General features: G+C 39.9%; 1 protein-coding gene across 3 annotated transcripts in view; it reads left to right on the forward strand.

The window, feature by feature from the left end:
- Positions 1 to 4620: 4620 nt before the first annotated feature.
- SCN10A (sodium voltage-gated channel alpha subunit 10) overlaps positions 4621 to 25218 on the forward strand; it is a 94728-nt gene continuing 74130 nt past the window's right edge. For all 3 annotated transcript variants that reach the window (XM_049628985.1, XM_049628987.1, XM_049628988.1), the window contains exons 1-3: positions 4621 to 4943; positions 6184 to 6311; positions 9335 to 9415. In XM_049628985.1, the coding sequence (XP_049484942.1) occupies positions 4674 to 4943; positions 6184 to 6311; positions 9335 to 9415 (479 nt within the window). In that variant the 5' untranslated portion in view covers positions 4621 to 4673. The remainder of the gene's footprint in view (positions 4944 to 6183; positions 6312 to 9334; positions 9416 to 25218) is intronic.

Here is a 25218-nt window from a genome sequence, read left to right on the forward strand (position 1 = left end):
CATGTTGAGAAAATATAATAGCGGCCCAAGAAAGACATGACTATGGTTTGGGCTATGGAGGTAGCAGTGGAAGTGGGTAATAGTGTTTGAACTATGGAGATAGCAGTGATAGTGAGTGAGTGATAGTGCTTGGACCATTGCAGTAGTCATGGAGATGAATGATAGTGGTTTGGACTATGGAGGTAGCAGTGGCTGTGATGAGAAATAGACAGCTGTACTTCACATGTAAGGTCATTGGTTTTCTGATCATCCAAATGTGAGATTTGAGAGAGAGGAAGTGAAGTGATACATAATTCCAAAGTATCAAGACTCGGGGTTTGAGCCACTGGTAGGATGAAGTTTCAGTTTACTGAAATAAACTTGACAAAGAGAAGAGCACATTTGGAGTAAGGTTATCAATAATTAGGCTTTATACACCTATCAAAAATCCTTGTGAGGGGCTACGAGTGGATAACTAAATATAACAATTTAGAATGTAGGTGAAAAGCTGGAGATATAAATTTAGGTTTATGTTTCAAATGTGACTCCAGACTTCCCATGATGTCATTGTAACTTCAGTCTTTTCCGTAAAGTCTCTCTCTAGGAAGCTGGCCTAAGTTGGCTGAGACCCAGAGCTATATTTAAGCCCCCAAAGGTCTATAGTTTTTTCATTGCTGTATCCCTGGAGTTGAAAACAATGTCTGGCATAAGGGAGGAAGACTTGCAGGAGAAAAACATGTAAAGAAGAAACCCTAAGCTTCCATTTTGGAAAAATGGTTACACAATTTATTGAGATAGGGCACACAGGAAGAGGAAAAGTGGGGGTGGAGAGAAGATTGAGAGATCATGGGGGAAAATGACTTTGAGGTGTCTCTGGAGCATTCAAAGGGATATGTCAAAGGCATTGAATTAGTAGGTCCAGAGTTCAGAAGGTCCAGATTTAGGACTCACATACATGAAAATGATAATTTTGGTTGTATATAGATAAATGAGAGGAACCATAAGCAGTGTGAGATGCAATCAGAAGATGCAATCCTACATTGATACTTTCACCTGGAAAAAGTATAATTATCTGTATGCTATACATCATATCTGCCATACAGAGGAAAAAGCTACATTAATGGGGAAAATCCTCCATTGTATTTTAAGAGCATCAGTGAGCTATATAACACAAAGGGGCTGCTCTAAGGCCCCTTGAAAACTTCATCAAATCTGAATGCATTCAGATCAACCTATACCTCTATTAAGTCCAGAGCCCTCCGATGATTCCCCAATCAGTAGGATTCCAGAACTGCTCCAGCCAGTGGGACCCATCCCAGAAACAGAAGAGCACTGGGTATGGAATCAAAAGACTCAGAGACAAGCTTGTTTAGTCCAATAATATCTTTATAACCTATAGTATTCACTGGTTATTAATTGTCTTGTATGTAAGAAAATGCTTTCTACTTACTCCTTAGGACTTCTGTGGGGATTACAAGAGATAATTGTGCCCACTTTTGGTGTTGCTGTAAGCTGATAACTCAAGTAGTTCTTCTCATGAGGTTCAGCTATCTTTGTGGGCAACTCAGACTTGCTGCATGACTATAGAAACATCTGTTCTACTAATAACAACAGAAACTGGAAGAAAGAACCCTCTGTCCTGTTAAGATGTTCTAATACCCAATCCCAATGTGTGTGTGTGTGTGTGTGTGTGTGCACGCACGTGTGTGTGTGTGTGTGTGTGTGTGTGTGTGTGTGTGTTTTAGGAGGTCCCCCACTCCACCAAGGTGCAATTCTCCAGACACCAGATGTGTGTTCTATAGTTCAACTCAATTCTGACACTATCTACCTGAAGATAACACCAGATCTCACAGTTTAAGAGCTCAGTTTTATAAGACTGCCCCTTGCTCACATACACAAAACTTCAGATGCGAATTGCAAGCCCAGGTTGTTTCCTATGCTTCTGAACAACTGGCTATAAATCAGAGGAAAGTTTCCATGACCTCCTCCTTGAATTTGGTTAATTTGCTAGAACATCTCACAGAACTCAGAGAAACATTATACTTACAGATTACAGGTTTATTATAAATATAAATAAATAAATATAAATATATAAATATATAAATATATATATATATATATATATATATATATATATATATATATATAAACTCAGGGACAGCCAGACGGAGGAGATGCATAGGGCAGTGTATAGGAAAATAATGCAGAGTTTTCATGTCCTCTCTGAGGTCATCTCTTTCCCCAAATCTCCATGTGTTCACAAACCCAGAAGCTCTCCAAATTCTGTTTTGTTCTTTCATGTTCTTATAAAGGCTTTATTATATAGGCATGATTGATTAAACCGTTGGCCATTGGTTATTGAACTCAACCTCCCTGGGAGTCAGAGGTGAGGTGGGGAGCTGAAAGCTTCAATCCTTTAATGGTTGGTCCCACTGGCAATCAGCCCCCATCCTTAGGTGAGTTTCAAAAGGCACCTCATTAACATACACAAGACATCAATTAGGAAATTCTAAAGGTTTTAAGAGCTCTGTGCCAGAAATGGGACAACGACCAAATACATATTTCTTATTATAAACCACATCACACCTGCCCTATCCTCTATCATCTCAAGGAGACCCTCATTTGTACCCTTATTTATATCCACCTCCATTTAGCAGCCCTGAGTCTGCTCGCCCGCCTAGACCATAGGTCTTGGCTAAAGACCAACCAGGTATTTCGATCACCAGTGAAATGACAAATGTGAAACACCCATTATCTATTCAATCACCTTTGGTTGACTTTGTTTCTTCTTAGAAACTGCTTACTCACCACAGCTCAGAAATCTGAGTTAAGATGCCTTTATGGCCCATCCAGAAGAGATCCGGTGGGTCCTTTTGTAGCCTAGAAATCCCAGATACAAGGCAAATACCTACAGAAGCTTAACCCTTGGAAACAACCAAATTCCACTCTTGTTCCTGTCCCTTGGGCATGAGCTCCCTGAAATTTCTGGCCAGTGGTTGCCCTAATTCTGATAACAGAAGGGTGGAGGTCCCAAGGACTCAACAAAACCTGTGAGGAGTCAGTTTCTTAGGATGGTCACTCAACAATAACACCCAGCCACTTGATGCCAGGTCACTTCTTGCCTAATACACTCAACACTGGCTTCTGACTTGCCTCCAGAATCCAGGAAGACTTTCCTCTAGACTGTAGAGCTGTTGGAGCAGGTCATCAAATCCTACCCTGATCTTGTAACCCTGACCTTTGCTCCATCTCATGTCCACAGTTGCACTGGCTTCCATTGCCTCTCAAAGATAGAACACCTTCAACAGCTTCAGCTATGAGCTTATCAAATGCAGCTCCTAGATCTCACCTTAGACCTATTGAATGAGAATCTTTGCATGTAGGGTCCAACAATCTGTATCTTAACTCACGCTCCCTATGACAATGATGCAGCTGGTACAGCACCATACTGTGCCCTGGCATTTGAAGATCACTGCACTAGAGCAGGTGGCAAAGCGAGATTATCCACAGAGCCGATGGTGACTGTAGAGGACTAAGAGGGTGGATGACTCTTGCAGGACTTTCAGATCTAACTTCCCTAGAGTAAGTAGAAAGAATGCCACATACACTGCTCTACCCATCTGTGATGGCAAACATTCTGTTTGCTTCCAGACTAGTGCTAGTGGTGGCAAGCTTCCTGAGAACATCGCAGCCCATAGAAAACCTAGTCATTGGAGTACCTTTCAGGCTTTGTATGGACCGTGGTGGACCAGAGTCCCAAAGATCCTGTCTGGCAGCATTAGAGATCGTGTATTAGATCAGGATTTTACCAACTTATGGGGCCATAGGACAGTTTTAAAATCATCATGACCTATTAAGTCATCAATAGGCTATCAGGAGATGTGGGTGCACTTAGATTAAAACAAACGGCAAAAAATGGGCCCATGAATCAATCATTTGAAGAAATAAGCAAACTCTTATTCATATGATTTTTTCAAAGAAGAAAAAAGTGTTTAGGAAAATTAAATCTTGTGATTTATTAAGAACAGAAAAAAATACAAATATGCTGCCAAGCTTAGAGCATTCAGCTGAGAGCACACTCTCAGCTGGCAAATGCAGCCATGTGCCAAGGAGCTGGGCTTTCTTCTCTCCCTTGCTGTCACATCTAGGAATGGTTGTCCCTTCTTAAAAGCACCCAGTGCATAACAAAAGGACAATAAAACATGCTAATGCCTTCCATACTTTTAAACAAATGCTTCTCAAAGGGGGAACTTTTTACTAGCATTATTTTTGCCACAGATCACATGAGCCAGTCTTTAATGAATGCAGGAGAGTGCCTACTGCTCAGTGGTGATAGAAACAAGAAGAGAGGGCAGTATGGCTAAATCATGCAGTGGTGATGGTGGCAGTGGTGGTGGTGTTACAAAAGACGAAGGAGTAATGCTTTATAAGCTCATGGAGGGCATAGCTTGATCCTGAGATGCCTGGAGGAGGATGGAATAAACAGTCTCCCAAGAGTTCCACAGGGCAGTAAGGCTCTGGGGAGAGCTCAGTGTGAGTTACTGAGGAAGGAACTGGGTCAGGAGGCTGTTCTAGCAACAACGTGTCAGTTAGGAAAGAACTGGAGGGAGAGGGCCAGCGGGCAGGCTGTTACCTCTCTGTGGTGATATCCACTCTCATAAGAGTATAAATTCTTCCTGAAAAAGAATGAGAAGATGGCATTCCCCTTTGGGTCCCTGGAAACTACCAACTTCCGTCGATTCACTCCAGAGTCCCTGGTGGAGATTGAAAAGCGAATTACTGCCAAGCAGGCAGCAAAGAAAGCCAAAGATAAGCACAGAGAGCAGAAGGACCAAGAAGAGAAGCCTCGGCCCCAGCTAGACTTGAAAGCTTGCAACCAGCTGCCCAAGTTCTATGGTGATCTCCCTGCAGAGCTGGTTGGGGAGCCCCTGGAGGATCTGGACCCCTTCTACAGCACACACCGGGTAAGGGTGACTGGCTTGAAAGGCTGTTCTCAGTTCTGGGAGAGGAAGCCTCTGCCCCACTCAGCCTAGGGAGTTCTCCTGCACCTGGATGATGTGGCTATCAGCTAGACTCAGTTAATGACAAATATACCCAACTCATCTCTTTGACACTCTTTGCATTTTTATAATATTTATGGGAGAGGCTAATTAAACTCAAATCCTCAAAAGCAACAATTGCTGTAAATTTTTCAGAGGAAGCTGGCTATTCTCTTGGATGACCACTGGCCTAGGATCTCCTGTTGGGTCTCTTTGCAAGTGGGGAGCAGAGATCCTGAGGTTGCAGGTGGGGGTAGAGTATGGAAGGGTAACAGAAATTAGGATGGTTTAAACCAGTGGTCCTCAAAGTATTATCTCAGAACGTCTGGGGTTCCCAAAACTGTTTCAGTGGGTTCGGGGGTAACACACACACACACACACACACACACACACACACTCACACACGCAGTATAAGCAAAAGGGTATAAACAGTAATAAAAACTCCTTGGGGTCCTCAATAATTTTTGAGAGTGTTAAAGGGTCCTGAAATCAAAACATTTGAGAACCACTAGTTTAAGTAAGAGCTGGTTCATGACAATTTCCCTGTTTGTATTGTGTCTTAGATGTTCCACACAGCCAAAAAAAAAAATGTGTGCATGTTTGGGAGTTGAGGGACACGAGTTAGCCATCTCAAATATGATCTACAGAGAAAATAAAAAGGCACTGGAATGTCTTTCTCCCTCTTCTCATGGGCCAAGAGCCCTTACCTTCCCAGATGCTCACAGGGAACCAGTGGAGGGTTTCAAAAGCAAGACCTAGAAAATGGAGAGTAGAGGGAGTACCCCAGCACCAGGGATGATCCACTGATCAGAAGAGGAATGTAATGCAGCCAGACCCACCTTCCTGCTGCCAGAATCCTGGCTGTGGGCCTGATGCATCCTACCAGCCCCAGGTCAGCTGCCTGCCCATTGGGCACTATTAATGGGCTCATCCTGATGCACAGTCATCCATGGGGACTGGGGTCTTGCTAGGAAGGTGAGGATATGGCTCTTTATCCCCGATCCCTTCTAACTCTACCCTTCCACTTGGCTCTCCACTGATGGATGCATGGTTCCCAGAACCCTTCTTGCTCACAAGCCCGAGATGACAACATGCATGCTTAAAAACCTGGTTGTGTGAAGACCATGCTTCTCACTGTAGGTCCTTCTGCTTTGTTTTGTTGTAGACGTTTATGGTGCTGAACAAAGGGAGGACCATTTCTCGGTTTAGTGCAACTCGGGCCCTGTGGTTATTCAGTCCTTTCAACCTGATCAGAAGAACAGCCATCAAAGTGTCTGTCCACTCATATCCTTTGCACTGTTGCTTCTTCCACATGATTCCTTTTAGAATCAGGCTTTGCCCAGTGTCCAGTACCTTCTTCAGAGGTTAGCAGTCGAGGTTTTCTCTAATTGAATCCTGAAACAATGAAATCATTAAATTGGAAGGAAAAAGTGTTTGTGGCTTTAATGTGTTCAATAGCAGTCCCAAGACAGAGGAGGTGCTCATGCAAGCCACAGGTGGGTTTGGGTTCACCTAAACTAGTTGGGACACACCTATGCAGGCACGACCCCAAAAATGTCCTCCTTATGAAGGAGCTTTGCTGATGCAAAGCCAGGCACATTTTTGCCATATGAGGCCTGCTCGTCTCACGACATAATAACCAGTCAGAAGGCCCTGAGGGTTCTTTGGGCAGATGAGATAAGCATGGGTTGTTACTCTGTGCCTTAGCCGTGCTGGGAAGTGGCTGTTTATTGGGCAAAAAAACAAGACCTGCCAGAGGACAAAGAGGACAGACCACAGTGGGTGGAACATAGATTGTCTCAGGGGGACCACATTGGTCATGGGGCACAGCCAACATCCCAAGCTACCCCAAACTGCAAGCAGGTTAAAAAGGTCAGTAGACCAAAAAAATGTCAGTAGTCCAAGGTTCATGTCACTGGGGAATATGGTAATGGTTAGAGACAAATCAGTCAAATGTCTGTGTTTTATTAACTGCTTTTAGGTAGCTCCAGAATCTGCCTTCAGTGTTTGGTTTATTTTGTTTTGTTTTTCAAGGCAAGCCAAACTAGGTCAAAAAAGAGACTTTGGCTCGGTTTCCAAGGATCTTCCCTGGTGACTGTCCAAATTGGAAGTTCCTAATGACAAATTCAGCCCTGGCTTCCAGGAGGTTGATTTGCAAGAACAGCCTTGCCTCAGCTGCCTGACAGATGGTAACCAGCCTCTTCTTGGGAGACTCCAGTAAAAGGAGCTCTCTCCCTGCCATTCTGGGGCAGCTTGCTGGATTGCTGGACAGCGCTCAGCGAGCGGGTAACTGGCAAGGACTCCTCTCAGTGTGAAACTTTGCTGCTCTGTGTACTTGCATTATATTTTCTTTGCCTTTGTGGCCACGTGGTGGGAGTTATATTTTCTTAATTCAGTCTTGGATTTTCTGGTCCTATATAAGGATATGTAATGGTAACAGTAGGCTACCATTTGCTAAATACCTCCTAAGCATCATCACGGTCACAGGTACAGAAACCTTTGAAGAAGGGACTAGCATCCCCATTTTACAGATGATGCAACTATTATTCAAAGGCATTAAATAAATTGTCCAAGGTCACACAGCCAGTTAAGAGGTCCAGCCTGCATCCTGCCTAGAACAGTATCAGCGATAAGTAAGTAGGCAGTTAATGGAAATGAACTGAGGCAATTTATTCGCTCAGTATGTCGTCTCTACTTGGGTGTTTTTTTTAAATACATATCCAATTACATAAAAACTACAAATAAAGAAAAACGGCAAATATACAAACTCCTCTCCACGCATCCTGGTTGAGTTACATCTTAATCAGCTGTAAGAAACAGCTAATTAGAAATAAAATCCCTTTAAAGAGCCAAGTGACCAGTGCATATTCTTTTCATCTTGAGGTTTGATGAATCAAAATTGCTGGATGGAGTCATAGCTGGACAGAAAAGCCATTGAGAGTCTCCTTCTCGCAAAAGCCTGCATTTATATATTTAAATCTTATGAACTTGGTAGCTGCACTCCCAAAAGATATTCTTCAAGCTATGGAATTCTCCATGTCTTATTATTAATATCTCACCAAAGCTGTAATTCTAATCAAATTTTCTATGCATGTTTCCACAAGTAACGTTATACCTAATACATTACTTTTAAAGGTTTGTGGAGTTGGAGATACAATTTTAATTTAATCCTTGGGTTAACATTTTCCCCCCATGTGAACACATTTCTTAATTTAATTGCAAGTCAACAGGAAAATATGGTTTAATTAGCAGAATTTCCCTTTTCAGAATAGATGTGTTCCTAAGTAACTGTAAGACAGGGCACATTAAAGACATTTACAGAAAACTAAAATAGCTTTAAATACTTCTGCTCAAACTGAAATGATGAAAGATGAGTCGTTCACTCTCTCTGTAGGTCAAGCTTATCTTTGGGCTTTGTTTTTCTTTAGGAAGTAATTGTTAGGAACCCACGCTAGTCCTGAGAAAAATGTCCAACGGGAGAAATTGATCTCTGGGTTTTCTCTACCAACCTTTCTTTCCATCTATTTACCCCTTTCCACTCGCCTTCCTCACTATCTCCTTCCCTTTGTGGTAGTCCCTTGGTGCAACCTCGAAAATTCTTCTCTCTGTTTATACAGAGTTGTCTACCACAGCTTGATTCCATCTGGAATTTTCTCCTGGAAATTTCCTCTCTGGAATTTTCTCCTGGATCCAGCATTTTCCTTCCTGTGCCTGCCCCCACCATTCCTAGCCAGAGGTCTGTTTCCTCAGTGTGACTGATCTCAGCTAAGTCAGGAAAACAATCTGACTGAATTAATTCCCATGAAAGCTGGTAACCCTCCCTTTACCTCTAACTTCTTAGGAGTATTTTCTTTATCTTTTGGGAAAAAAGAGGCATTGGCTGGATGTAATTCCAGAATATATTGTAGAGTGAAATGAAGGTGTCTGGGCAGCAGGCCATTTTGGAGAAAGGATTCTTGTTTCCTTCCTTCTTGCTCAGGGTTCTGTTATCAAACAATCTGAGGTCACATCTCAGCACCATGGTTGACTGGCTGTATGACCTAGGAAAAATTATTTAAGCTTTTTCAGCCCATTCTCTTAGTTCCAACATGTAGATAGAATAGCTCCCTATAGGTTCAGTTGTATTAGAAATAATGTGGATGAAGTAGCCAGCCCAGGATAGGCACTCAGTAAATGCCAGCACTTGCTATGTGACAAGACCATAAAGCTGATCCTAGCTAAAAGCTATGAATTTAGTAGTTCAGTGTCAAGGTGATCATGGATGATGTCAGAGAAACATGGTGACTCTCAGCTTTTCCTTAACGCAGCCCTCTCAGGTGGTTCAGTTTATTTATTACGGTCACTATTTTGGTCAATTGTGTGGGCATGACCCAAACCGAGCTTCCAGAGAGAATTGAGTAAGTAGATTTGCTGTCACTGTCCTTCCTGTGCCTCCTCTTTCTGTCCTCTTCGTCTCTTCCTTCACTTGGTGGCTTTTTTTCTTGTCTTTTTCCTGCTGGTCTCGTTTGAGTATTGCAGACTTTATGATGGTTAGATACTTCCTTCTTCTGTGGACTTTGGTTCATAAACACACATGTGATTGTCAGCTTTGAAGAACTGCAGATTAGTGGTTCTCAACCTTGGAATCCCCTGGGGGAGATTTTTAAAATATTAATGCCTGGGTCTCAGTCCCAGAGGGTCTGATTTCATTAGTCTGGGGTGGCCTGGGCAGATGAGCCTTGCCACCACCCACTCCCCACATTCACCTGCTAGGTACACACATCAGCCAAGTTTAGGGAAGGCTTACTCTGAGAGGCAGGAGCAAAATTGAGATGGAATGAAGAAAAAATGGTTCTGGAACATATTCAGAAAATTACCCGTGAATGAAGCTATTTATGTTATCATGGCTCATACACTTCAAAGTGCCCTTAATATTCCTGAGAATATTCTATTTCCCTGGGTTAGCAGATGGAACCTCTGTAGTTTCAGAACATAGCGGGGCTTTTCCAGAAACATCCTGCACCAACAAATCCGAGAGAGGTGCCCCTAGCTCAGTGCAAGACTGACGTACCTTTGGTATAATAATAGGAACTCTGTAGAGCTTTATCTTTTTCCACCTTTTAAATTTAAAAAAATTATTTTTTCTGATTATAACATTAATGCATGCCACAATAGAAAATACAGTTAACCCGGGGCGCCTGGGTGGCGCAGTCGGTTAAGCTTCCGACTTCAGCCAGGTCACGATCTCGCAGTCCGTGAGTTCGAGTCCCGTGTCAGGCTCTGGGCTGATGGCTCGGAGCCTGGAGCCTGTTTCCGATTCTGTGTCTCCCTCTCTCTCTGCCCCTCCCCCGTTCATGCTCTGTCTCTCTCTGTCCCAAAAAAAAAAAAAAAAAAAAACGTTAAAAAAAAAAAATTAAAAAAAAAAAAAAAGAAAAGAAAATACAGTTAACCCTTAAACAATATAGGTTTGGTGCGTATTCACTTTTTACATGGATTTTTTCAATAAATATAGTATAGTACTGTAAATGTATTTTCTCTTCCTTTTCTTTTTTTTTTTTTTTTTTAATTTTTTTTTCAACGTTTTTTTTTTATTTTTGGGACAGAGAGAGACAGAGCATGAACGGGGGAGGGGCAGAGAGAGAGGGAGACACAGAATCGGAAACAGGCTCCAGGCTCCGAGCCATCAGCCCAGAGCCTGACGCGGGGCTCGAACTCACAGACCGCGAGATCGTGACCTGGCTGAAGTCGGACGCTTAGCCGACTGCGCCACCCAGGCGCCCCTCTTCCTTTTCTTAATAACATTTTCTTTTTGCTAGCTTACTTTACTGTAAGAAGATGGTCTCTAATACATATCACATGCAAAATATGTGTTAATTGACTATTGATGTTCTCGGTAAGGCTTTCTGTCAACAGTAGGCTATTAGTAGTTAAGTTTCTGGGAGTCAAAACTTATATGTAGATTTTTACTGTGCAGGGGGTCAGTGCCTTTAACTCCTGTGTTGTTCAAGGGTCCAATATATGCTTTATTTCTTTCTTTTAATTTTCAAAAAATCTTTATTTTCGAGAGAGAGAGAGAGAGTGGGAGTGGGGGAGGAACAGAGAGAAAGGGAGACACAGAATCCTAAGCAGGCTTCAGGCTCTGAACTGTCAGCACAGAACGTGATGTGGAGCTCGAACTCGTCAACCGTGAGATCATGACCTGAGCCAAAGTCAGATGCTCAACCGACTGAGCCACCCAGGTGCCCCTGTGTTTTATTTTATGAATAGATTAGAGAGAATAATCATGTAGTCATCTTAATTGATGCTGATAAATCATTTGATAAAGTTTGATATGTTTGTGATTAGAAATATCTAGAAAGGAAGGAATATAGGGAATGGCTGTGCTCTGGTGAGGGGTAATGACACTGAAGGAGGTAGAAAATATCATACTTAATTGTGAAACATGGCCAGCTCTCCATTTGAGATCAGAAACAAAAAGAAAAAAAAGAAAGATGTCTGTTTCATCAGTTCTATTTAACTTTGTAAAGGAGAGCCTAGCCAGCATAGGAAGGCAAGGAAAAGAAAGAATAAGAAAAGAAGTAGCAAAGATACCATGATTTGCAGATAATATAATTGTGTGCATAAAACAACCAACATAATCTAGAGATAAACTATTAAAGTTATCAAGACAGCATAGCAAGGTAACTGGGTACACATTAATATACGTAAATGAATTGCATGTCTATATCTAGCAAGAAACAATGGTTTTTTAAAATACCATTTACAAAAATAAATAAAAATAAATTTAAAAAATACCATTTACAGTGGCATTTTACAATAAAAGTATCTAGAAACAAGATTATCAAAGTATGAGTAAGATCTCTACAAAGAAAATTATGAAAAATACTGAGTGATATGACAGAAAACCCAATACATGGAGAGATGTATTATATTCCTGGATTCAAAGTCACAATATTGTAAGACTCCTCAAAATGACTAATGAATTTAATGCGAGCCCAATCAAAATCCCAACAAGTTTTTTTTTTTTTATTACTCAATGAATTGACCTCTTAAGATTTATCTAAAAATGTAAAGAGCAAATGATAGCCAAGACGCTTTTGAGGAAGAAAATCAAGGTGGGAGAAGAAAACTGGCCCTACTGGGTGTACGAATGTACCCTAAAGCTCCAATAATTGAAACCAGGTGCAGTGGAGGGTAAGATTAGTCAGACTAGTGGGACGGAATAGTTGGCTCGCATACAGGCATCGAATTTGCGTTAAAGGCAGCACCGTGGAACAGTGGAGACAGGGCAGTCCTCAACATGAGATGCTGGAGAATTCAGTATCTCCATAGAAAAATTACTTTGAACATCCAACTTTATGCCGCATACAAGAATCAACTCTAGGTGGGTGAATAAAGTTTTTTGCGAAAGACAAAAACAGAAGGCTTTTAGGCAAAAACAAAAGGAGAATTTCTTCATGACCTCAGGTTAGGGGAAGATTTATTACATTCCCACAAGAAGCACTAACCACAGAGGGGAAAACTGATACAGTGTAGCTTACTAAAATTAAGAATGTCTGTTCATGAGAAGGCAACTTTGTAAGAGTGAAAAAGCAAGCCTACTGAGTAAGAGATATTTGCAACACATATACCTAAAAAGTGTTTATATACAGAAGACTGATCCTGCAAGTCAATTAGAAATACATCAGAGCAACCAATTTTGAAGTGAGCAGAATATTTGTATAGATATTTCACAAAAGCAGAAACCCAAATGGTCAATACACATATGAAAATATCCTTAACCTTTTTCTTAACCAAGGAAATGCAAATTAAAATTACACGGAGAGAGATTGGGACACCTGGGTGGCTCAGTTAAGTACCTGACTCTTGATTTCAGCTCATGGTTCATGGGTTTGAGCCCCGCATGAGATTTTCTCTTTCTCCCTCTCTCTCTGCCCTCCCACATTCTCTGTCTCTCAAAATAAATAAATAAACTTTAAAAAAAAAACACTTAAAAATTGCACTGAGAGATTATTATCTACTCATCAGATGAGGAAAATTTTAAATTGTGACAATACCAAGTATTAAGGGTATGGAACAACAAAAACTCATATACCGCTGGTGGAAATGTAAATTTGTACATCTTTGGAAATCAGTGGATATCCTCAAATAAAGGTGAAGACACACATATACTGTGATTCTTAATTATACTCTTAGGTACATAAACTCAACAGAAATATGTATGGGCACCAGGATATAGCTACGAGAAAGTTTATGAACACTGTCCATAAAAGCCCCAAACTGGAAACAACCCAAATGTCCAAAAATTTTTGGTGCATTAAATATCCTTCTTATATTCTTAAAATGGGATAATGTATAGCAATAAAAATGAGTAAATTACTGTTCCACAAAACAAGGAGGAAAAAAGCCAGACACAAAAGATTACATAAGTATGATTCCGTTTATACAAAATTTAAAAACAAGCAGAACTTAACTATTTTGTTTAGAGGTGCTTACTTGGAGGTAAAAATATAAATAAAATCTCTAGGGCAGAGGAGGGAGGACATAGTTGGGAAGCGGCTTATGGGGTGCTCATAATGTTCCATTTAGTGACATGAGTAGTTGTCACACAGCCACTATGGACTGGATTATGCTACCCCCCCCCCCAACCCATATGTTGAAGCCCTAACCCAAGTAACTGTATTGGAGAAGGGACCTTTAAGGAGGTGACAAGGTTAAATTAGGTCAGAAGGGCAGAGCCGTGATCCAATAGAACCAGTGTCCTTGTAAGAAGAGGAATGGATTCCAGGACTCTCTCTCTGTCATGTGAGGACATAGCAAGAAATCAGTCCTTAGCCAACCAAGAAGAGGGTTCTCACCGGAGCCTGGCCAGGAGAGACCCTCATCTCCAATTTCCAGCCTCTGGAACTGTGAGAAGGCAACTTCTGTGCTTTGACCACTCAGTTTATGGTGTGTTTTTATGGTAGCCCAAGCTAATGTGCAAGCTTCCGTTTTACAGTTAATTTATGGCCCATGTGCATTTTTATCACGCACATTACATATCATACTAAAAAGCTTAAAAACAAAATGATTTTTTAAAAACGGCCATTGCGTAAAATACAGACTACTGAAAAATATAAATCAGAAGAGAGTAATTAGGTCGAGAAATGTTGGTATTTTAGCTTATTCTCTCTCTCCTTCTCTCTCTCTCTCTCCTCTCTCTTTCTCTGTCTCTTCCTCTCTCTCTCCCTTTCTCTCTCTCTCTCCATATATATAAAGTTGGAGATCTAATTGGCTTTATCAAATGATTGGTGAACCAGGCAGCAGCCTATCTAGCAAGTAGAGAGGAGTTGTACAAAGTAGAAGGTTTTTATAGGTAGGGGAATGAGGGTAAGAAAGTTATTAGCAAAGGAAAAGGATTCTTCCAGAGGAGGCAGCTTGCTAGGGGAAAAAGCAGGTGTCTTCTCATGTAGATCACCTCACCTTTCTTTTGGGGATGGAGAGGACCCCAGTGACAGACTCTTCGGTGCTGATAGAAAGAACAATTTCCCGGCTGACCAGTCAAGGGGAGATGGAAACTCCGTAAAGATTGGGTTTTAAGCCCTGGTTTGGGAACTCTAAGTGGCACCATTTGGGGCCTGCAGTTTTCTTAACTATATATAGGCTGAGATCATATAGCATGTAAAAATCTCTATCCTTATTTTGAACTTTTAAGGCAAAGCATTTTCTTTCAAAAGTAAGAGTTATTTGGGGATTCTGGTTAAATATGGAAGATGGCATACATATGTTTTACCCCAACCCTCTCAGAACGCCAATAAAATGACAGCATGGGAATAAGAATGGTATAAATATACAAGAACAAAGAGAAGGAGAAAGAAAAGCACGGAGGACAAAGATGTCAAAACAATCTCGGAAGGCCAGAAGTGGGCGGAGGCCTGGCAGAATGACTCAGCTCATCAGGACTTGTTAAAGGAGATGCCCGCAGAGAGGGATAAAAATGACGATGGAGGCATTTTACCCCCTAAAACCACAGAGGCCCTGAAAATGTGGACACAATACAAGTAACAATAACTGGGAGTGGAAGGAGGAAAGAACGTGGGAGCGGGGTACGTTCACTTGCTGCTGCTTCTATAATAGCAAGAAGTGAAAGAGTATTCTTTAAAGTAGACAAATCAAGGAAGGAAAAATGATTCTATCTAACAGTATAAAGGTAAGCACCAAAAGCGTACGATTAAACACAATCAGGTGATGCATAAAGTGGGTGGGAAAAGAAAGAGAGTTAACAAATGGAAACAAGAGATATTATATAGATAGTGTACTAAGGAAAATGCACTACACGGTTTTCGTTATAATTATGAATTTGTACTTATAAAGGCAACCAATAAAACTAAAATAAACACTGTTCTAAATTTAGAATCGTCTGGGCACAAGAAGCAAATCAAACATGTCACACAATACCATATTTTTAAAGAACTATTAAATATATAACTTGAAGTTATATAAACAAAGATCAAGCAAATCTGTCGTGTCAATAAATATAAATGGATTTGACTCCTCTGTTCCAAAAACAAATCACACATATTCACAAATATGTGACATAACAAAGCAATATCCAGTATGTTGAATAAACAGTATACTGCTCCAGGTCATATGGAGAAGTCAAAATTCAAGAGTGCACAGGGTCACCTGGGTGGCTCAGTCGGTTAAGTGTCCAACTCTTGATCATGGTTCACGAGATTGAGTCCCGCGTGGGGCTCTGCTCTGTCAGCTTGGGGTCCTCTCTCTCCCTCTCTCTCTGCCCCTCCCCCACATTCTCTCTCTCTCTCTCTCTCTCTCTCTCTCTCTCTCTCTCAAAATAAATGAATAAACTTAAAAAAAAAAGATGGACAAAGATATAAGCAAAGGCATACAGGAAGGGAGGGACATGAGGTGTGAATATCAAAGAAGGTGAAATTTTTTTTTTTTTTAATTTTTTTTTTCAACGTTTTTTATTTATTTTTGGGACAGAGAGAGACAGAGCATGAACGGGGGAGGGGCAGAGAGAGAGGGAGACACAGAATCGGAAACAAGCTCCAGGCTCCGAGCCATCAGCCCAGAGCCTGACGCGGGGCTCGAACTCACAGACCGCGAGATCGTGACCTGGCTGAAGTCGGACGCTTAACCGACTGCGCCACCCAGGCGCCCCAAAGAAGGTGAAATTTGAACCAAAACTCATTATAAACAGTATGAAAATGACACTTTGTAATGCAAAATAATCCAAAAGAGTAATGTGTGTCTTTGCAACAAATAATGTGGCGCTGGTGTTCATAAATCAAAAATCATAACAGTATAAAGGTAAATAGACAAAAACATTACAAGGACCAGAGAGTATAATTAATTTCTGCCTATGACAGACCAAGTGTTTAAAAAGTATGTAAAGATATAGATGATCTGAATATGTAATTCATAAACACATCTGATTAATATATATCAAACTCCATTTTCCCGGAAAAATGGAGAATATACTGCCGTACATATTGACCAAATGTTAAATCACAACAAAACTTCAACAATAATACAGGCAACATTCTCCTATCACACTGTGATAAAGTAATAATAAAATTAGAAGAAAAAAAAAAGAAAGGCCTTTCCATTTGGTAATGTTGAACTCTTAGATTAAAACTCTTAGATTAAACTCTTAGATTAAAAAATACTACAAACTCAAATTATAGAATTTCTAGGGAAGAAAAAATTTAAAAACTATACCCAGCACCTATAAGGTTAAAGATGTATTTAGGGGTTAATCCATAGTATTGAAGCAGAGAATATTTATATCAGTATAAAATGAAGAGAATTATTTAAGCACCTGATATAAAGCTAAAAAAAGAAAAATAAAATAAATGAAAGGAAAATGAATTAATAATGTAAAAGAAAAAAGAGCAAGTTAAGAAATAGAAAAACAGTAGAAATAATAAATCCAAAAGCTGTTGTAAAATGTATGTGTAAGACATTTATACTGAAAGATGACAACACACTACTGAGAGAAATTTTAGAAGCATCAAATAACTTTAACAATATCTCAGGGCTCCTGGGTGGCTCAGTCCGGTAAGCATCCAACTATTGATTTCGCCTCAGGTCATGATCTCATGGTCACCGGGACTAAGCCCCACATCATGCTCTGCACTGACAGCACAGAGCCTTCTTAGTATTCTCTCTCTGCCCCTTCCCTGCTCACACACGTACGCGCACTCTCTCTCTCTCAAAATAAATAAATGAATATTTAAAAAATTAACAATATCTCATGTTAAGGAAGGGATTAGAAGACTCACCAGCTGTTAAAATGCCAGTGCTACCCAAATTAATCTACAGAGTCAATGAAATCCCAGCAAAAATCCTACCAGCCTATGTTCCATAGAAATTGAATAGATTTCACTTACATGGATGAGGCCAAGTTTATTTATTATCCTATTAATAGGCATTTATGTTGGCCCTAATCAAGATAATCCTCATATTTTGCCATCACGATTCTTCAGTGAGTATCCTTCCTTACTCATATCTTTGCACAGTAACATGGGTACATGTGAGGGACAAATTCTCAGAAGTGGAATGACTGGGTCAAAGGGACATGCGGTTTTAATTTTTGAGATATCACCAAACTGTTTTCCAAGGTTGTACCAATTTCCATGCCCACTACTATTAAATGCATTCTTTATCAGATTTTGCATGAACTGAATTGTTGACAAAGCTTCTTTTATAAACACACGTTGAAAAAATATATACATAAGAGATAAAAATCCACCTCTCTGGTTGTATTTCTAGAAACTTATGTGGCAGGTATTGGAGGATGTTCAGCATCCTGGCCTCATGAAAATTATCAGATTCCAGATATTATTTTTGAAATGCAAACTGATAACAGCCATTGGTTGCTGGGAACCCAAAGGAAAAGGATAAATGTCCCTGGGATAGACTGGGGCTACAAAGATCATGCTGTGTATTCTTGAGGAGATCATAGCCAGTGAGGAATCAGAAGCTGGTTCCTACCACCCTGTTCTTGATACAATGTTTTGGACACAAGCGTTTCCCATCTCTTATCTCCCTCCCCAGACATTATACTTCCCTGAAACATTAGCTTTATACTGCTGCCTGCTGGTAAAGACTGTCTGCCTGCCTATCTATCTGCTTGTTTCATATATATATATATATACGTGTATGTGTGTGTGTGTGTGTGTGTGCGCGCGCACATGCACACACGCTCAGAAATAAACTGGAGGGACGCCCTGGTGGCTCAGTTGGTTAAGCATCTGACTTCAGCTCAGGTCATGATCTCGCAGTTCGTGAGTTCAAGACCCATGTCAGGCTCTATGCTGACAGCTCAGAGCCTGGAGCCTGCTTTGTAGTCTGTGTCTCCCTCTCTCTCTGCCCCTCCCCCCCCCTCTCAAAAATAAATAAACATTTGGGGCGCCTGGGTGGCTCAGTCGGTTAAGCGTCCGACTTCAGCTCAGGTCACGATCTCGCGGTCCGTGAGTTCGAGCCCCGCATCGGGCTCTGGGCTGATGGCTCAGAGCCTGGAGCCTGCTTCCGATTCTGTGTCTCCCTCTCTCTCTGCCCCTCCCCCGTTCATGCTCTGTCTCTCTCTGTCTCAAAAATAAATAAACGTTAAAAAAAAAATTTAAAAAAAATAATAAATAAATAAATAAACATTTAAAAAGTAAAAAGAAAAAAAAAAAGAAAGAAACTGGAGATTCACTGCAGTCAGAGGGGAAGGATATATCAGATTGGACCCCAGTTGGAGATGAAAAATGCAGGGGGATATTCTATATTCTCTCTATATTCTCTCATAAAGAGTCACTCCAAAGGCCCTTTGAGGCCCTGGGATGCCCGTCACTAACCATACTGAGAATCTGGGGAAACGTTTGACAAAATACAGCAATTTGGTTGCAGGGAAAAGCACAGCGGAAAGATATATATTTTCTTACCTAGAAAGGAACACACGAAATGAAACTAAACCCATGGCAAACAGGGGAATGTTTCCCTGCCACCACACACATAAAGTACTGTTTCGTGTCTTTTCAAATGAATATGAATGATGCCATGTTGTGTGCACTTTAGCTGATGCTTTTTTAATTTTTTTTAATTTTTAATTTTTAGTTTTTTTAATTTACATCCGAGTTAGTTAGAATATAGTGCTGTAATGATTTCAGGAGCAGATTCCAGTGATTCATCCCTATGTATAACTCCCAGTGCTCATCCCAACAAGTGTCCTCCCTAATGCCCCTGGCCCATTTAGCCCATCTCCCCACCCCAAAGCCCTCCAGCAACTCTCAGTTTGTTCTCTGTATTTGAGTCTCTTATGTTTTGTCCCCCTCCTTGTTTTTATATTATTTTTGCTTCCCTTCCCCTATGTTCATCTGTTTGTATCGTAAATTCCTCACATGAGCAAAGTCATGATATTTGTCTTTCTCTAATTGGCTAATTTCACTTAGCATAATACCCTCTAGTTCCATCCACGTAGTTGCAAATGGCAAGATTTCATTCTTTTTGACTGCTGAGTAATACTCCATTGTATATATATACCACATCTTCTTTATCCATTCATCAATCAATCGACATTTGGGCTCTTTACATACTTTGGCTATTGTCAGTAATGCTGCTATAAACGTTGGGGTGCATGTGTCCCTTCGAAACAGCATACCTGTATCCCTTGGACAAATACATAGTAGTGCAATTGCTGGGTCGTAGGGTAGTTCTATTTTTAATTTTTTGAGGAATCTTCATGTTTTCCAGAGTGGCCACACCAGTATGCATTCCCACCAGCAGTGCAAAAAATAATCTTCTTTCTCCGCATGTTTCTCCGTAACATCTGTTGTTACCTAAGTTGTTTATTTTAGCTATTCTGACTGGTGTGAGGTGGTATCACTGTGGTTCTGATTTGTATTTCCCTGATGATGAGTGATGTTGAGCATTTTTTCATGTGTCAGTTGGCCATCTGAATGTCTTCTTTGGAGAAGTGTCCATTCATGTCTTTTGCCCATTTCTTCACTGGATTATTTGTTTTTTGGATGTTGAGCTTGATAAGTTCTTTATAGATTTTGGATACCAACCCTTTATAGAATATGTCATTTGCAAATATCTTCTCCCATTCCATCAATTGCCTTTTAGTTTTGCTGATTGTTTCCTTCGCTGTGCAGCAGCTTTTTATTTTGATGAGGTCCCAGTAGTTCATTTTTGCTTTTGTTTCCCTTGCCTCTGGAGATGTGTTGAGTAAGAAGTTGCTGTGGCCAAGGACAAAGAGGTTTTCACCTGCTTTCTCCTCGGGGATTTTGATGACTTCCTGTCTTACGTTTAGGTCTTTCATCCATTTTGAGTTTATTTTTATGTATGGTGTAAGAAAATGGTCCAGGTTCATTCTTCTGCATATCACTGTCCAGTTTTCCCAGCACCATTTGCTGAAGAGACTGTCTTTCTTCCATTGGGTATTCTTTCCTGCTTTGTCAAAGATTCGTTGGCCATACGTTTGTGGATCCATTTCTGGGTTCTCTATTCTGTTCCATTGATCTGAGCGTATGTTTTTCTGCCAGTACCATACTGTCTTGATTACAGCTTTGTAATACATTTTGAAGTCTGGGATTGTGATGCCTCCAACTTTGGTTTTCTTTTTCCAGATTGCTTTGGCTATTTGGTTCCATAGAAATTTTAGGATTGTTTGTCCTAGCTCTGTGAAGAATGCTGGTGTCATTTTGATAGGGATTGCCTTGAATATATAGATTTTGGGGGTGGTATTGACATCTTAACAATACTTGTTCTTCCAGTCCAGGAGCATGGAATATTTTTCCATTTTTTTGTCTTCTTCAATTTCTTTCATAAGCTTTCTATAGTTTTCAGTGTATAGATTTTTCACCTTTTTGGTTAGGTTTATTCCTAGGTGTTTTATGGCTTTTGGTGTAGTTGTAAGTGAGATCAATTCCTTAATTTCTCTTTCTGTTGCTTCATTATTGGTGTATAGGAATGCAACTGATTTCTGAGTGTTGATTTTATATCCTGCAACTTTGCTGAACCCATGGATCAGTTCTAGCAGTTTTTTGGTAGAATCTTTTGGGTTTTCCATTTGGAGTATCATGTCATCTGTGAAGAGTGAAAGTTTGCCTTCCTCCTTGCCAATTTGGATGCCTTTTATTCCTTGGTGTTGTCTGATTGTTGAGGCTAGAACTTCCAACACCATGTTGAATAACAGTGTTTAGCTGATGCTTTTTAAAAATCAATACTGTGATTTTGAGACTGGTCTAAGTGGATACGTGTAGACTTATTTCATTTATTTTTTTTTTACTGCTATATAGTATCCCATAAAGGTATTCTGTATTTTCTGCTAAGCATCATAATATTTCTTTCTACATTTAGATATTTCACACCACCCCCTAGACTTGAATGCACACACACATGGCTTGAGATAAGCTTCTAATATTTTTCTGTGTGGATTATCCCAACACCATTTTTAATGGATCATTGTTTCAAAGTGATTCCTTCTACTGCCTCCATCTTGCACCAGATTCTCATGCATACTCAGGTCTGTTTCTCCCGATTATTTATTTGTTACTCCGTCAGTCAACACCACACTGATCTGAATGCCACTGATCCGAATGCTTGATAATCTGTTGATCTGGTTGATCTGGTTTGATCTGGTTGATCAAAACACCCATCCTTATTTACCTTCTTGAAAATCATTAGTGCTTGGGGCGTCTGGGTGGCTCAGTCAGTTAAGCGTCTGACTCTTGGTTTCAGCTCAGGTCATGACCTCACAGTTCATGAGTTCGAGCCCTGTGTCAGGTTTGGCACTGACACAGCAGAGCCTGCTTGGGATTCTCTCTCTCCCTCTGTCTGTCCCACCCTCCCTCAAAATAAATAAGTAAATAAATAAATAAATAAATAAATAAACAAACTTAAAAAAAAAAAGAAAATTAGTTCTTCCTTCTCTTTACTTTTCTATATCAATTGAAGGGTCATGTTTTCAAGCTTTTTTCTTACCAATCTGTTGAAACTTCGATTGTAGATCCACTGAATTTATTTATTACCATTGGGAGAATCGCCACATTTATGATGTCAAGCCTTTCCTCACATCAGCATGGGACATCTCCCAATTTATACAGGCCTTCTTTTATATTCTTCTATAACATTATGTCTTATGTAAAGGACTTACATTTCTTATCCTTAGGTACATTATCATTGTGGTTGTCCTTTTGAGTGTTTATTTTTATTGCTAAAATATGTCAATGTTATTAATGTCTACATATTGGTTTTGCACCCAACAACCTTGCTGAGCTCCTGAACAAGTTCAACATTTTCCTGTAGATTCTCTTGGGTTTTCTATTTAAACAATTATATCATCTGCAAATAATGATGAACTTGTTTCTTTCTTTGTGAGTCTTATACCACTTGTTTGTTTTTCCTGTCTTACTGAACTGACCAGACCTTCAGCACAATGCTGAATTGAATCTACAGTAATGAGTGTTATTTCCTTTGCTCTTGATTTTTAAAAGTATGCTTCTAATTTTCACTATTATCATGATGATTATGGGATTTTTATAATTAGCCTTTATCAAGTTATGGAAATTTCGTTCCACTTCTGGTTTGTTAAGAGTTTCATTATGGGGCACCTGGGTGGCTCAGTCAGTTAAGCGTCCAACTCTTGGTTTCAGCTCGGGTCATGATCTCATGGTTCTTGAGATTGAGCCCCATGTGGGATTGTGGTGTGAGAACAGAGTCTGCTTGGGATTCTCTCTCTCCCCCTCTCTCTGTCCCTCTTTTGCTCTTGCTCTCTCTCTCTCAAAATAAATAAATATATTTTTTAAAAAAGAGTTTCACAGTATGGAGGTTCCTCAAAAAATTAAAAATAGAACTACCCTACCACCCAGGAATTGCACTAGGTATTTATCCAAAGGGTACAAGAGTGCTGATTCAAAGGGACACATGCACCCCAATGTTTATAGCAGCACTATCAACAATAGCCAATGTATGGGCCTCAAATGTCCTTTGACTGATGAACAGATGAAGAAGATGGGGTATATACATACACAATGGAATATTACTCAGCGATCAAAAAAGAATGAAATCTTGCCATTTGCAACAACGTGGATGGAACTAGAGTGTATTATGCTAAGCAAGATAAATCAGTCAGGGAAAGACAAATATCATATGATTTCACTCATTTGTGAAATTTAAGAAACAAAACAGATGAACAAAGGGGAAGGGAAGCAAAACTAGTATAAAAACAGAGAGGGAGACAAACCATAAGAGTCTCTTAAATACAGAGAACAAACTGAGGGTTGCTAGAGGGGTTTGGGGTGGGGGGATGGGCATTAAGGTGGGCAGTTGTTGGGATGAGCACTGGGTGTTACTTGTAAGAGGTGAATCACTAAATTTTATTCCTGAAATTATTATTATACTATATGTTAACTAACTTTGATTTAAATTTCAAAAAATTGAAAGTGTGTGAAGGATGTAAAAAAAGAGTTTCATTATGAGTGGGTGTTGGTTTTTATCAATATTTCTATTTTATTAAGATTATCATTAGCTCTTTCATCTGTTAATATAGAAGGTTACATTAATAAATTTGCCAATCTAGTTTTAATGGCTCCAGCTTGATCATTGCTGGATTCAACTTGCCAGTATTTCACTTGATCTATCTTGGTAAATGAGGCTGATTTATAATATTCTCTCATAAATTATCCCTTTGGGTTGCTTTTCCATGTCTCTGCCTCACTGTCTTCCTTCGGTATTGTTCCCTGGAACTCCAGATTCCTCTCACTCTGTTTTGCACAGTAATTCAGGTCTCTCCCTCCCCTACAACGTCTCTCAGTAAGTTATCCAGGGATCTCTGTTGGTCACAAGTCTCTAAATCATTAGCCTCTAAACCGTTTGACAGATTGAGAAGGAAAAGCACAGATAATTTAAAAGCCTGGAATGTAAGACTGACCATAATTTTCATAGAATTTCTGTCTTCTCATGTTCTTAAAAACAGTGTGTGTGTTTCAAGGACTGAGAGTTCCTACTGGTTAACATGGACTTGATCATGGGTAGCTTATTCTACCTAATGTGTTTGATTGTCATCTGACAGTTACTGTTTACATTTGTTAGACTTGCATTGCCTGATATCACAGTTCAAAAAATGGAATCATTTCAAAAGTGGCTTGCAGAAATACAGCAATAGCGATGAAAATAGAAAAAGTAAACCTCACAATATGAAATAAGGTCACAAATGTAAATAATGAATGGACTCTGTCATAAATACAAAGCTGGAATCTGCAGGTCATGAGACAAGTGGATGATGGATGTGGATAATCTCACAAAAGCAGATAAAAAATAAATGAGAAAATAGCATGACAATGAAAGATGATCATTGAATGTTATTGGATCAGTGAACCTGTTGTCCTAGTACCCAGTTTATTATCTGCTAATAACATTTTCATCAAATAATAATAATCAGCTACCCAAACTGCCATAGTATTTTCCAACAAAGCTTATTGACCTCACTTCTAAACCAGTTGACTATTTTTAGTACAAAAACGAAATCAGGCTTTCCAGTACAAATTGCCAAATTTGATGTTAAAGGTTGAAAAGAATAAAAAACTATAGTGTGCCCATTCCTCCTATACCCTTGCTGGTAAGACATGAAACCCGCTTCCAAATCAATGACAAATATTGTAGTTGGAAAGAAAGCAGGAAGAAATTGGTAGAATTCCTTTAACAGAACCACTGGATTTCTTATAATGTGACTGCCATTTAAACTCAATGACTGTTATAGGGGCGCCTGGGTGGCTCAGTCAGTTGAGCGTCCGACTTCAGCTCGGGTCATGATCTCGCAGTTTGTGGGTTCGAGCCCCGCATCGGGCTCTGTGCTGACAGCTCAGAGCCTGGAGCCTGCTTCAAATTCTGTGTCTCCCTCTCTCTCTGCCACTCCCCTGCTCCTACTGCCCCCCCCTTAAAAATAAATATTTTAAAAAAATTTTTTTAAGAAATTAAAAAAAAAAATCAATGACTGTTATGTACATATAACTAAGCAGACATTTTACTTTACAGTTTAATAACACTACGGGCATATCAGTTTTCTGTAGACACGCACCATATATGTGAGAGAGAAGTGCTCAATGACTTTTTGTCTTATTCATCGTATGAAGCTCATTTTAAAAGAAGAGACTTCTGGCTTAATTAATTAAAGATCAGCTTGGAAACTTTAGAAAGGTATGTTAGCTTATACACCAATGTTCATAGC

Source organism: Panthera uncia, chromosome C2 (genome assembly GCF_023721935.1).
Source record: "Panthera uncia isolate 11264 chromosome C2, Puncia_PCG_1.0, whole genome shotgun sequence".
Classification (NCBI taxonomy): Eukaryota; Metazoa; Chordata; class Mammalia; order Carnivora; family Felidae; genus Panthera; species Panthera uncia.